Source organism: Camelina sativa, chromosome 2 (genome assembly GCF_000633955.1).
Source record: "Camelina sativa cultivar DH55 chromosome 2, Cs, whole genome shotgun sequence".
In the NCBI taxonomy this organism is placed as follows: domain Eukaryota; kingdom Viridiplantae; phylum Streptophyta; class Magnoliopsida; order Brassicales; family Brassicaceae; genus Camelina; species Camelina sativa.
The window spans coordinates 21,720,049-21,731,082 of NC_025686.1; the positions used below are offsets into that span (position 1 = coordinate 21,720,049).

At 37.9% G+C, this 11,034-nt stretch overlaps 4 protein-coding genes and 1 non-coding gene across 6 annotated transcripts in view; 2 read left to right on the forward strand and 3 right to left on the reverse strand.

Moving 5' to 3' along the window:
- LOC104731872 (glycerophosphodiester phosphodiesterase GDPDL4) overlaps window positions 1–2,564 on the forward strand; it is a 5,895-nt gene extending 3,331 nt beyond the window's left edge. The window contains exons 5-10 of the mRNA XM_010451374.2: window positions 18–250; window positions 366–404; window positions 510–794; window positions 1,179–1,324; window positions 1,420–1,906; window positions 1,992–2,564. Of these exons, the coding sequence (XP_010449676.1) occupies window positions 18–250; window positions 366–404; window positions 510–794; window positions 1,179–1,324; window positions 1,420–1,906; window positions 1,992–2,287 (1,486 nt within the window). The 3' untranslated portion in view covers window positions 2,288–2,564. The remainder of the gene's footprint in view (window positions 1–17; window positions 251–365; window positions 405–509; window positions 795–1,178; window positions 1,325–1,419; window positions 1,907–1,991) is intronic.
- On the reverse strand, window positions 3,208–6,375 carry LOC104731884 (protein GAMETE EXPRESSED 1-like). Its single transcript, XM_010451393.1, has 7 exons — window positions 6,315–6,375; window positions 5,100–5,656; window positions 4,419–5,006; window positions 4,214–4,340; window positions 3,947–4,133; window positions 3,709–3,853; window positions 3,208–3,613 (listed from the first exon to the last, which is right to left on the reverse strand). Exons 2-7 carry the CDS (start codon window positions 5,582–5,584, stop codon window positions 3,352–3,354), a joined length of 1,794 nt encoding a protein of 597 aa, XP_010449695.1. The 5' UTR covers window positions 5,585–5,656; window positions 6,315–6,375; the 3' UTR covers window positions 3,208–3,351.
- On the forward strand, window positions 6,573–9,044 carry LOC104731892 (beta-(1,2)-xylosyltransferase). Of its 2 annotated transcripts, XM_010451412.1 has the most exons (4): window positions 6,573–6,848; window positions 6,974–7,527; window positions 7,782–7,931; window positions 8,102–9,044. In XM_010451412.1, exons 2-4 carry the CDS (start codon window positions 7,123–7,125, stop codon window positions 8,852–8,854), a joined length of 1,308 nt encoding a protein of 435 aa, XP_010449714.1. In that variant the 5' UTR covers window positions 6,573–6,848; window positions 6,974–7,122; the 3' UTR covers window positions 8,855–9,044. The 2 variants fall into 2 exon arrangements, with proteins under 2 accessions (XP_010449714.1, XP_010449706.1); XM_010451404.1 differs by having other exon boundaries at window positions 6,573–7,527.
- TRNAA-AGC lies at window positions 9,199–9,271 on the reverse strand. The gene has a single exon. It is a non-coding gene; the product is annotated as a tRNA-Ala (tRNA).
- Window positions 10,142–11,034, reverse strand: part of LOC104731907 (mitochondrial import inner membrane translocase subunit TIM22-3) — a 3,461-nt gene continuing 2,568 nt past the window's right edge. Inside the window, exons 3-5 of the mRNA XM_010451422.1 lie at window positions 10,822–10,894; window positions 10,668–10,721; window positions 10,142–10,582 (exon numbers count right to left, since the gene is read on the reverse strand). Of these exons, the coding sequence (XP_010449724.1) occupies window positions 10,332–10,582; window positions 10,668–10,721; window positions 10,822–10,894 (378 nt within the window). The 3' untranslated portion in view covers window positions 10,142–10,331. The remainder of the gene's footprint in view (window positions 10,583–10,667; window positions 10,722–10,821; window positions 10,895–11,034) is intronic.

The following is an 11,034-nucleotide window of genomic DNA, read 5'->3' on the forward strand; positions in this document are numbered from 1 at the left end:
GGAATTCTTGTTCCCAAGTCTTACATATGGCCGGTTGAAAGCCAATACTTGCTTCCCCATACATCTGTTGTTCAAGATGCTCACAAAGCAGGATTAGAAGTATATGCGTCAGGTTTTGCAAACGATTTTGATATTGCATACAACTACAGTTTTGACCCATTGGCTGAGTACTTATCGTTCGTGGACAATGGGGATTTCTCCGTGGATGGCTTGGTATCTGATTTTCCACTAACCGCATCTTCGGCTGTTGGTAAGTAGATCCCTTTCTTCTTCATCACATCTACGTATCATATATATGTTCTAGTACTACTAGAGAAAGTACAACCACTCAAGTTAAACCATTCTTCACTTTTCTTATTCCTCAGACTGCTTCTCCCATCTTGGAACTAATGCTTCAACACAAGGTATGTGAGTTGTTCATATGTGTGTTTACTGGCTACATTATTACTACCATGTCACAATAACCAACGGTATACTTTTTTTCATCTTCTATATGGTTCATGTCACAGTGGATTTTCTTGTTATATCCAAAAATGGAGCAAGTGGAGACTACCCTGGCTGTACTGACTTGGCCTATTCAAAGGCTATCAAAGATGGTGCTGATGTTATAAATTGTTCTCTTCAAATGTCATCAGACGGGATTCCGTTTTGCTTAAGTTCAATTGATCTTGGGGAGAGCACGAACGTTGTCCAAAGTCCTTTCAGAAACCGTTCTGCAACTGTTCCTGAGCTCAAATCACTTGCTGGAATATACAGCTTTAGTCTGGCATGGTCTGAGATTCAGACTTTGAGACGTAAGCTTTCCTCATTTTTTTTCTAAGACTGTCTTTTTCTTTTGGCATTCTCACTCTAGGCAGTGTGTTGGTCTGGTAGATCCTTGAAACCTTCCTTTCATGTTTGAGCACTTATGCTCCTATTAGACCTGATGATGATAATTAAGGGAAGAGAGAAGCTCCAAAAGTGATGTTAGGATAACCGATTTAGCTGCACAATACTTCTTTTAGGGTGTCCGCAACAGATTATTATTCGTCTTCTAGTGTTTTGTTGCAACTTCATATGTCCCTTGATAATAAAAATATAATCTGTCTGTTATTATTTGTAGATGTATATGCATATATCAAAAACCAGTCTTATCTTTTAGATGTCATTGAATATGCTCTTTCCCCATCTGTCTGCAGCTGCCATTGAAAATCCCTACAACAAGGACTTCAACTTGTTTCGGAATCCAAGGGAGAGAAGTTCCGGGAAGCTTGTCTCACTTTCTGATTTCTTGAACTTGGCAAAGAACTCAAGCACTCTCGTCGGTGTTTTGATCAGCGTGGAGGTAAGTTCTACAATCACTTTTAGACTTTTATCGATTTATTAGCATAAACATGATCTTCCTCAATGGTTACAACGATTATGATTTGTTGGCTTCAGAATGCATCATACCTGCGAGAGAAGCAAGGGCTGGACGCTGTTAAAGCAATTCTCGATTCACTCACGGAAGCTGGTTACAGCAACAAGACAACAACCACAAGAGTTATGATTCAGTCAACTAACAGTTCAGTCTTGGTTGACTTCAAGAAACAGAGCCGGTATGAGACAGTATACAAAGTGGAAGAAGCCATTAGCGATATCCTCGACTCTGCAATAGAAGACATTAAGAAATTTGCAGACGCTGTTGTTATCGGAAAAACATCAGTTTTCCCAAGCAGCGCAAGTTTCACCACTGGACAAACCAATCTAGTTGAAAGGCTACAGAAGCTTAAGCTTCCCGTTTATGTTGAAGTGTTCCGGAATGAGTTTGTTTCTCAACCATATGATTTCTTCTCTGATGCAACCGTAGAGATAAACTCGCATGTTACTGGAGCTGGTGTCAATGGAGCCATCACTGAGTTCCCTCTCACAGCCGCAAGATACAAAAGTAAAGTGAAAACCAAAAGAATGGCATGAAAAGTTTTTTCATAACGTTTTTAGAAATCTTGATTGTTTTTGATGTTCTTTCTCAGGAAACACGTGCTTGACCCGCAAAGACCCGCCTCCTTACATGATCCCAGTTCAGCCTGGTGGCCTCTTAACCATCGTAAGTCCTGCTTCTTTGCCTCCAGCCGAAGCACCAAACCCAGTTTTCACAGATGCTGATGTCATCGAACCACCATTACCTCCGGTTACAGCTAGAGCCCCAACCACCACCACTGGACCTCAAACAACAGGTGAAAAAGCTCCCAACGGACAAACCCGAGTCACTCTATCTCTTCTCCTCTCTGCACTTGCTACGCTTCTCGCCTCCCTTCTACTTATGTGATCACATTGATCAGATCACCCGCACCGCTAGGATTTTCTTTGTGAGGTTTGACTCAGTCCTCATAACTTTTTTTCTTCCTCCTAACAGTTCTTGGGGATTCTTTAAAGTGATGAGTTTCTGTTGGGGTTTTGTCTGTTCATATTCTTCCTTTATCTTTGTTAATTTAAAAACTCTTGGACGTATATTTGTATGATTGGGGGGTTCCTTTTGCTGTTGTAACATTATTCACTGTAACGTTCTTAAAAAAACTCTTTTCGTGTGTGTTACCATTGTAGTATTTATGAGACCTTTATGTTCTTTCAGCACATCATCACACACACACTAAAACATAAACGGACATAAAAGTAATGATTAGGCTTTTTTTAGTCTAAAACACTAATGACGTGAGACAAATTAAAACTAATTCAACATATATCTTGAGATCCTCCGATGAAGACGGAGATCTTCTGGGGATGTTTCTTCGTGATCATTGGTTCTGTTTCCTTCTTCGGATTCGTCTTTGCAATAGCCATGGCGTCGAATGATAAGCACTACTACTGTTTCTTGGTTCCTTTGACTCTACCTGTTATAATGGTTGCTGTGTACTTCCATTGGCTTAGCATGAAGCTCTTCAAGCACGCTTGATCTGATTCGTCCATCGATTAACAAGTAAGCCAAGGATGTGAATCTCGGTTTCAATTGAGACTATTCATGGTTTCATTCTAGGGTTTGATGTATGTATTTGGATTAAATTAGATAATTTCGGTGATTACTGCAATAATTAAGGAATACATTATTAGTATACAGATGAAGAGTTGCATTGAGTAATGATGCTAAAATCGAATTTTGTAATGCTGCTTACTAGTGGATAACAATGTTGTTTTTTGGATTGATTGATATGGAGCAATAAAGATGGGATTGGGAAACTGCAAAACCTTCTCTACAAGTTCAAACTCACATATATATATATATATATCTATGCATCTTTGTAGCTAAAGTAGTAGTCAAGGCATGTAAGATACATTATTACAAGATTACAACACAACATCATACAATTATATAGTGTCAAAAGACTTTGCTGCCGTCTACCGCGGACGCAAGTTATACACTCTTCCAGTCATCGTCGAAGAAGTAATATCCGGTTTGTTCTTAATCACTTGTGGGATTTGGAAATCACAATCTCCAAGATTTTCATCATCATCAGTTAGATCTGTATCGATCCAAGATGTCCAGTCTACTTCGCTCTCTGTATCTTCTTCATCCCACGAGATCTCTCTCTTGCTTACCATGTTATTAACTTTGTCAACTAATCCTAACAAGATCTGGTGGTTTAGTACGTCATAGTCCCTGCAAATTCAGACAAGAGGAGTATAAGATCAGTTTCTGAGTTTTTGGTTTGTTCAAAACATATAGTGTTTTTCTAGCATTTTAATTAGTCATACCTGTATGTGAAAACAGAATGAAGAAGCTGAGCTGATGCAAGAACAGCGAATAAAGACCTCAAAAGGTTTATAATCCATGCTTGACGCTCTGCATCATTCACGTAGCGTAAACTTGCCACTTCTGATGCTAAGGTAACGCACAAACCTGTATCAGCCAAATGAAAAGGGTCTGTTAAACGAATGTATTCCATTGTTATAAATATAGTATGAGGAAAGAGATTTAGAATATGATACTTACCAATGTAAAGCCTTGGCCTTATGATGTAAGTTTGTTTTGTGCTTGTGAACATGTAAATAACAAAGATGGATAAGAAGTAGATGAAGAAGGCTTTAATCACTCGGGATTCCAGAAGCATGGCATTGTGCAAAGCAAATAACTTATCCAGAGCCACAAACATGTTTGCTTGTTTTGCCTCAAAAGCTACCTGCAAAAAAAAACAGATTTTTAAGAATAAAAGATTGATTTATGTGCTTGATATATTGTGTAAACGTTTAGAGGACTGACCTGAGCTTCCAACATTGATTTTGAATTTTCATACAGATGATCATGAACCTCCTGAAGCTTTTCTTGCCGCTTTGCAAGATCTTCCTGCTGCTCTTGACTAAATTCCTTCAACCGTTCCAACGTATTCCTACAAAGTTGCAGCAAAAGTTAGAAAAAAGAGTCTTGCCTTTGAATTTAAAACTGTTCTGATGTATTTGAAACTTACCTGCTCTCTTGCAGTGCCTCAGACTGAAACCGAGTAAGAAATTGAATACCATCAAGTGCCACGGACTGGCCATCTAAAAGCTTCTGTTGTTTATCCAACGAGCTACCAGTCTTAACTCCAATGTCATCGGTTTTACTCTTCAAATCATTCATTCTAGTTGATAGGTTATCTCCAAGTACACTTATTTCCCCTTCAATCTGCTTTGTATCGCTTTTCAACTTATCAACTCCTTCCTGGATGTTAGTGTACGCATCATTGAACATCTCCATTCCATCTTTCAACGTCTCTTTCATCTTCACTTGACCGTTCATTAGCTCCATCTGTGACTCTGCAATACTCTTTTGTTCTTGATATATTTCTGCAGTTTGTTGAGACAGTCCACTCATACGAGTTTCTATGGTGTTTGTCACATGAGCCACGTTTTGAACTCGAGCATCTATTGACCCTAGAGAATCATGAATCAAGCTCGAGCTCTTCATTAAAGAATCAGATTTATTCTCCAAGATATCCAATTTATCTTCTGTATTCTGAGCTGAACTCTTCAGCTCATTCACAAGTCTCTCTATCTCGTTCTTGAACGCGTAACTCCTGCCATACAAAAAAAAAAAAGAAGCATATTAAGAATGCAATTCGCAAATCATAAGTAATAATAAAATCTCATATTTGAGAGAGTTATCTTACTGTAATTGTTGGCAGATGGTGTTGGTCTCAAGCATGAACTCGAGATAGATCTTATGTTCATGATCATTAAGCTTCTTGAGGCAACTCATCATTGTTGAATCATCACTACAAGTTGGAAAAGCCTGTCTCCCAGAGTCTTTAAGAAAGCAGTCGCTTAAATGCCAAGCAAACCTCTTTCTCTTTTCTTCTGTGGCAATTGTTTCTTTGCAGCCAGAGAAGAGGTACCTATAAGCATTTTGCCAGCAACTGTTTGGACCAACAAGCTTGTTTTTAGCATCTTCAAGGACTCGAACCGCCTTCTGGTCACTGAAAACTTCAATGGAGAACTCGGGGTTGGATCTCTGATGAGACGACCGAGAATAAGAAGAAGAGTCTGTGTTTTCCGATGAAGAAGAAGAGAACCATCCCCAACTCTGGCATGTCAATGGAGAATCTAAAAGTAAAATCAATAGAAACAGAAGAAAACTTTTACTCAAACGATCCATTTAATCGAGTTTTTTTTTTTGTTCTTTCTCTTCTGATCTTCTTCTTCTGTAGGAGATGTGTGATCCGATCACCTACAAAATAACAAAAGAGAGAGAGAAGATTATTACGTTACAAGAGTTGTGAATACATATATATAAGAAAAACTTGGAGCGCAAGAAAAGGAAACCCCTTGAACTCCCCATTATATAAATGGAAATTTATCTTTTTAACGAATCAAATTGCAGATTCAAAAAAAGAAGAAAATAAAACACATTTATTAAAATCTTCATTCAAAGTATTTCAAAAAAAATCTTTCTAAAATAAGGAAAAATCTCTGTATCCACTTTGTTTTTCGTTTTCTGAGATTAATACATGCACTTATAAGTTAAAAATCGTATCAATAAAGATAAACCAACAACACAAAATTTCTTAAGAAATAATATCGTAAAAGAGAACAAGAAAATCACATGACCAAGGTCAAATTCAGAGTCGATATTGGGAGAGAACAAAAAAGCATAATGAAAAACAAAAAAAAAATCTAAAAATAGTTATGTTACTATGAATAAGAGAAGACTCTCAACCTCTTTTGTCACTCAATTTCATAACAGAGACTTGTCAAAACAATCAAGTACCAAAATAAACACGAAAGACGCAATTTCAACTTTTAACAGATACAACCTTACGACATGATTCTAAACGGTTTAGCAAGTAATTAAAGGATTAGTGACAAAAAAAAAAACCAATGCTTACCAGAAAACAGAAGAATTTGCAGATTTTTTCTAGTTCTGTTTTGTTTAAGTCGGTGATTAAGATGAAAGTGAGAAGAAGGATATTAAAAAGGTAACATGAACAGGTTCTTTTGACAAAAAGATGGAAACGTTTCGCGAACGTTTGGTTTACTTCCCCGGTTTGATTTTAATTTAATTTTGGTCCGGTTCGGTTTAATTTGGATCTTGGTTTTTATTTTAGTCAGAAGAGCAATGAATGGAATTGAAGCTTCTGCTTTAATAAATTCTCCACACTCACAAAATTCCGATTTCATCATCTTCACCTTTTTTTTTTTTAATTCCAGCAACTTGCCGGTGAAACAGTCGATGAAGTCTCACCTGAATCTATACCTTTCACCGTTGATTGATTTGACTTCAGAATCGAGTCAGAAGAAATCGATGGAAATCTAAAAATAGAAAAGAGGTTTTTCAAAAATTTTCTCACTCTCTTCTCTTCAAAACCGCAAATCAAGGAGACGATGAGTAAACGGAATCCGAAGATTCTGAAGATTTTTTTGTACATGTTACTTCTCAACTCTTTTTTTCTCATCATCTACTTCGTTTTTCACTCATCCTCGTCGTCTTCTTCTTCATCGGAGCAGCCGAATCCTCATATATCTTTGGTGCGATTTCACGTTTCAGTGAGTAATCAGTCCGAGATTCAGAAACCGTGGCCGATCTTACCTTCTTACCTCCCATGGACGCCGCCGCAAAGGAATCTACCAACTCGCTCTTGCGAAGGCTATTTCGGGAATGGATTTACCAAGAGAGTTGACTTCCTTAAGCCGACGATGATTGGAGGAGAAGGAAGCTGGTTCCGATGTTTCTATAGCGAGACGTTACAGAGTTCGATTTGCGAAGGGAGGAATCTGAGAATGGTTCCGGATCGGATTGTTATGTCTAAAGGAGGTGAGAGGTTAGAGGAAGTTATGGGGAGGAAAGAGGAGGAGGAGCTTCCTGAGTTTCGTGATGGTGCATTTGAGGTGGCGGAAGAGGTTTCTTCACGGTTAGGTTTTAAGAGACATCGTCGTATTGGTGGAGGAGGAGGAGGAGGTAATGATGTGGTTTCTCGGCGGCTGGTGAATGATGAGTTGCTGAATGAATATGTTCAAGAAGGTGGTATTGGTAGACATACAATGAGGGGTTTGGTTGCTTCGATTCGTGCTGTTGATACCAATGATTTCGTTTGTGAAGAGGTTTGTTCACATCTTTTTTTACTCATTGGTCTCTCTTGGTAGAATCTATTAGTTAACATGTCTTAGATTGTGTTTTGGTGAACATTGCATAATTGGAAAGTTCTTTATGAAATCTTACTGTGATTGGATTGACAATATGAGAATTAAGCTTTTTCACTGGTTCATATCAGGTTGTGGTTTATGAGATTCTTTAAAACATAACATATTTAAGTGTCATGCTGATTGATATTTTGTTTGGTTTTGGTTGGCCTCAGTGGGTGGAGGAACCAACCTTGCTTATTACTCGATTTGAGTACGCAAATCTCTTCCATACCGTGACAGATTGGTATAGCGCTTATGTTTCCTCTAGAGTCACCGGTTTGCCTAATCGACCACACGTTGTTTTTGTTGATGGACACTGCACGGTATGCTCTTCTTCTTTTCCATGGTCATGAGTAGTGAAAGTCCAGTTTACTATCTTTAGACTTGCAGTTGCTCTTGGTTTTAGGACATGGATCTTTTGTGTGTTTGTGGCTTTACTGAATGAAAACGAATTTAGTAGGAGTTTCATGTCCATGTTGTGAATTTTTTGCAGACACAGCTAGAAGAAACATGGACAGCTTTGTTTTCCGGAATCAGATACGCTAAGAATTTCACCAAACCGGTTTGTTTCCGCCATGCGATTCTTTCACCGCTGGGATATGAAACCGCGCTTTTCAAGGGCTTGACCGGAGATATAGATTGCAAGGGGGAATCAGCTCAAAATCTTTGGCAAAATCCGGATGATAAAAGGACCGCGAGGATATCAGAGTTTGGCGAAATGATCAGAGCAGCTTTTGGGTTTCCTGTCAACAGGCACCGCTCATCAGAAAGACCGCCATCTTCATCATCATCCTCTGTTCATAATGTTCTCTTTGTCCGCCGTGAAGATTACTTAGCCCATCCTCGTCACGGCGGGAAAGTCCAGTCTCGGCTCATCAACGAGGAAGAAGTGTTTGACTCTTTGCACCATTGGGTCGCGTCTGGCTCCACCGGTCTGACCAAATGCGGGATTAATCTTGTGAATGGCTTGTTTGCACACATGTCGATGAAAGATCAAGTCCGAGCCATCCAAGACGCTTCAGTGATCATAGGAGCTCACGGAGCAGGGCTAACTCACATTGTGTCTGCGACACCAAACACAACGATATTTGAGATTATAAGCGTCGAGTTTCAGAGACCTCATTTCGAGCTTATAGCTAAGTGGAAAGGTTTAGAGTATCACGCGATGCATCTGGCGAACTCACGAGCAGATCCAACTGCTGTGATTGAGAAGCTAAAGGAGATCATGAAGAGCCTTGGCTGCTAAAAACATGAATTCGGGATAGTGACTGTGTGAGTTCGAACCTCTGCTGACCGGTGAGTTTGGGATATTTTGACACTTTTCTTTGTATCAATTTTTTTAGATGGGTTAATGATGTCAAGTTCTCTGTAAATTAGCTTTGCTTTTTGTACTAAACAGTCTTTCTAATGGTTATTTATAATTACTATTTCAAAAATTCTCCTTTTTTAAAAAATCATTTTTGCATATTCATTTAAAATATATAAAAAGGAATGAAGGGAAGAATACAGAAGTGTTTCTCAGCAATGTTAGACACTCGGATCAAATGGAAACGAAAATAAAAGTCAAAAAAGAATAAAGTGAAAAAAGGATGGAGATGCGGGGTATCGATCCCCGTACCTCTCGCATGCTAAGCGAGCGCTCTACCATCTGAGCTACATCCCCATTTGATTTTTATCTCACTTATTAACTATAACTAAAATAAAAACGAGCAATTCTTCAAATGTTATGTGAATCTTTGGTTATAATTAGCTAAACATATTACTATAATCATTACAGGAATTATGTAAAACAAATTAAGAGAGATTTTAAAATGAGACAAAAGAATACCTTAAATGTCTTTAAAAAGCTTATGCGTAGATAGATTCATTTAAGATTTGTCCTATCCACTAGTCGGAGTATCATCAATCAAGCCTTAGAACGCAAGTCAGCAAGAAAAAGGGAACAAGTCATGATGATGATAATGTGTAATGTCTATGTCATGATGATTATAATGATGATGATGGGAGAGAAAGAAAGTGAAACCATCCACCATGGTTTTGTGTTATTAGTTACGGTTCTTCTCCAAATCACTTTGGTTAGAACTTAGAACCAAAGGATTGTTTATAAAGAGGCTAAAAAGATTTGGTTTGATTTAATCACTTATAGAAGCTATTTTCTCAAATCTGGATCATGTATCATACAATACCTATACCATTTAGAAAATGGAAAAAAAATTGATTTGTTACTGCATCTGCCTTTCACACTTATCAGTTATCACCACGACTTGTGGTCAATGAAAAATGTATAACGCCAAATCCTTCATAATAATTAACTAGTGTAAAAATCGTTTGGTACACAAGATTAAATCAATCAACTAAACCCCAAATTTATTTCATTATTATTTCAACTCAAATTCTGTTTACAACTCAAGTTCACATACTAAAAAAAAATCAAATACAAACAAAAACCACGCTAAAATTAACTTAAGTTCACCTACTAATATCATACAAAAATATGAAATTCTATTAGACCCACTAAAATATCTAATGCTTAAAATGCCAATGATCAATTACCATTTAGAGGCGACACGCAATAAAAGATTGCGAAATTTCAACTAATATTTTCAAAATTAGTTCTGGACTTTTAGTCCTAGAAGTTATGAAAACAAATAAAGGTACAACTCTTTTCTCATTGGCTCTCATGCAACAAAAAGCAGAAGAAAGAAAAAGTAGGAAAAAAAAAATCAACGAGCACGAGGAAATAATTCGAGCTTCTTTGGTTTCGTTAAGGAGTTGCAAAAAGAAGAGAAAGCTCCTTTGACTTCATTAGGGATCGGGAGAGCCAAGGAGAGCGGTAAATCATGATGGAGACTTTTTGTTTGATGTCTTAACGAGACAGAGTGAGCCAAAGCCGTTTGCCTTTTGTTGAGTCCTTCAAGGATGAAAGAGAAAGCACCAAAAGTGACACAGCTCTGTAGCATTGCTTGTGGTGTACCTGCAAACACATTGATCATAGAGAATTCTAGTTGTTAGCTCGGCCAAAGCACATGATAATGAGGGGATACCAATTAAGTTATTACCAGGGAAACTAAGAGCAAGGCCAGTACAGCACCCAGCAACTCCAACATTTATGGCTGCAGAATAGAAGATATTCAAACATATAAGCAAAAGTCATGCTACAAGTTGTAGGAGTGAGAACAGATAAGAGGGAGTAGTATTAGAAAACAGTCTCACCATCATCTTTCCCTCGTATTTTCTTGAGAAGACAAACAACTAAACTGTGTACTCCAGACAAAATCGCAAAAGTCTAACAAGAAACCACAACAACTTTATTCAGTTGCCTTTGGAAAATAGATTAGCTTACAGGAAACAATAATCATATCATAAGATGTAAAGCACCTTTGCAGACTGACCCGCATCCACAAATGATCCTTTAAACCCTTTCTT

What these genes read in the sequence shown, in the direction of transcription:
- LOC104731884 (XM_010451393.1), bottom strand. Translation starts at nt 5,584, where the DNA reads ATGGATCGTTTGAGTAAAAGTTTTCTTCTGTTTCTATTGATTTTACTT. An exon ending in AAGGCCAAGGCTTTACATTG is followed by an intron (nt 3,854 to 3,946) that starts GTAAGTATCATA and finishes TGGCTGATACAG; the next exon opens with GTTTGTGCGTTACCTTAGCA. An exon ending in CATTCTGTTTTCACATACAG is followed by an intron (nt 3,614 to 3,708) that starts GTATGACTAATT and finishes CTGAATTTGCAG; the next exon opens with GGACTATGACGTACTAAACC.
- LOC104731892 (XM_010451404.1), top strand. Translation starts at nt 6,811, where the DNA reads ATGAGTAAACGGAATCCGAAGATTCTGAAGATTTTTTTGTACATGTTA. An exon ending in ATGATTTCGTTTGTGAAGAG is followed by an intron (nt 7,528 to 7,781) that starts GTTTGTTCACAT and finishes GGTTGGCCTCAG; the next exon opens with TGGGTGGAGGAACCAACCTT. An exon ending in TTGTTGATGGACACTGCACG is followed by an intron (nt 7,932 to 8,101) that starts GTATGCTCTTCT and finishes AATTTTTTGCAG; the next exon opens with ACACAGCTAGAAGAAACATG.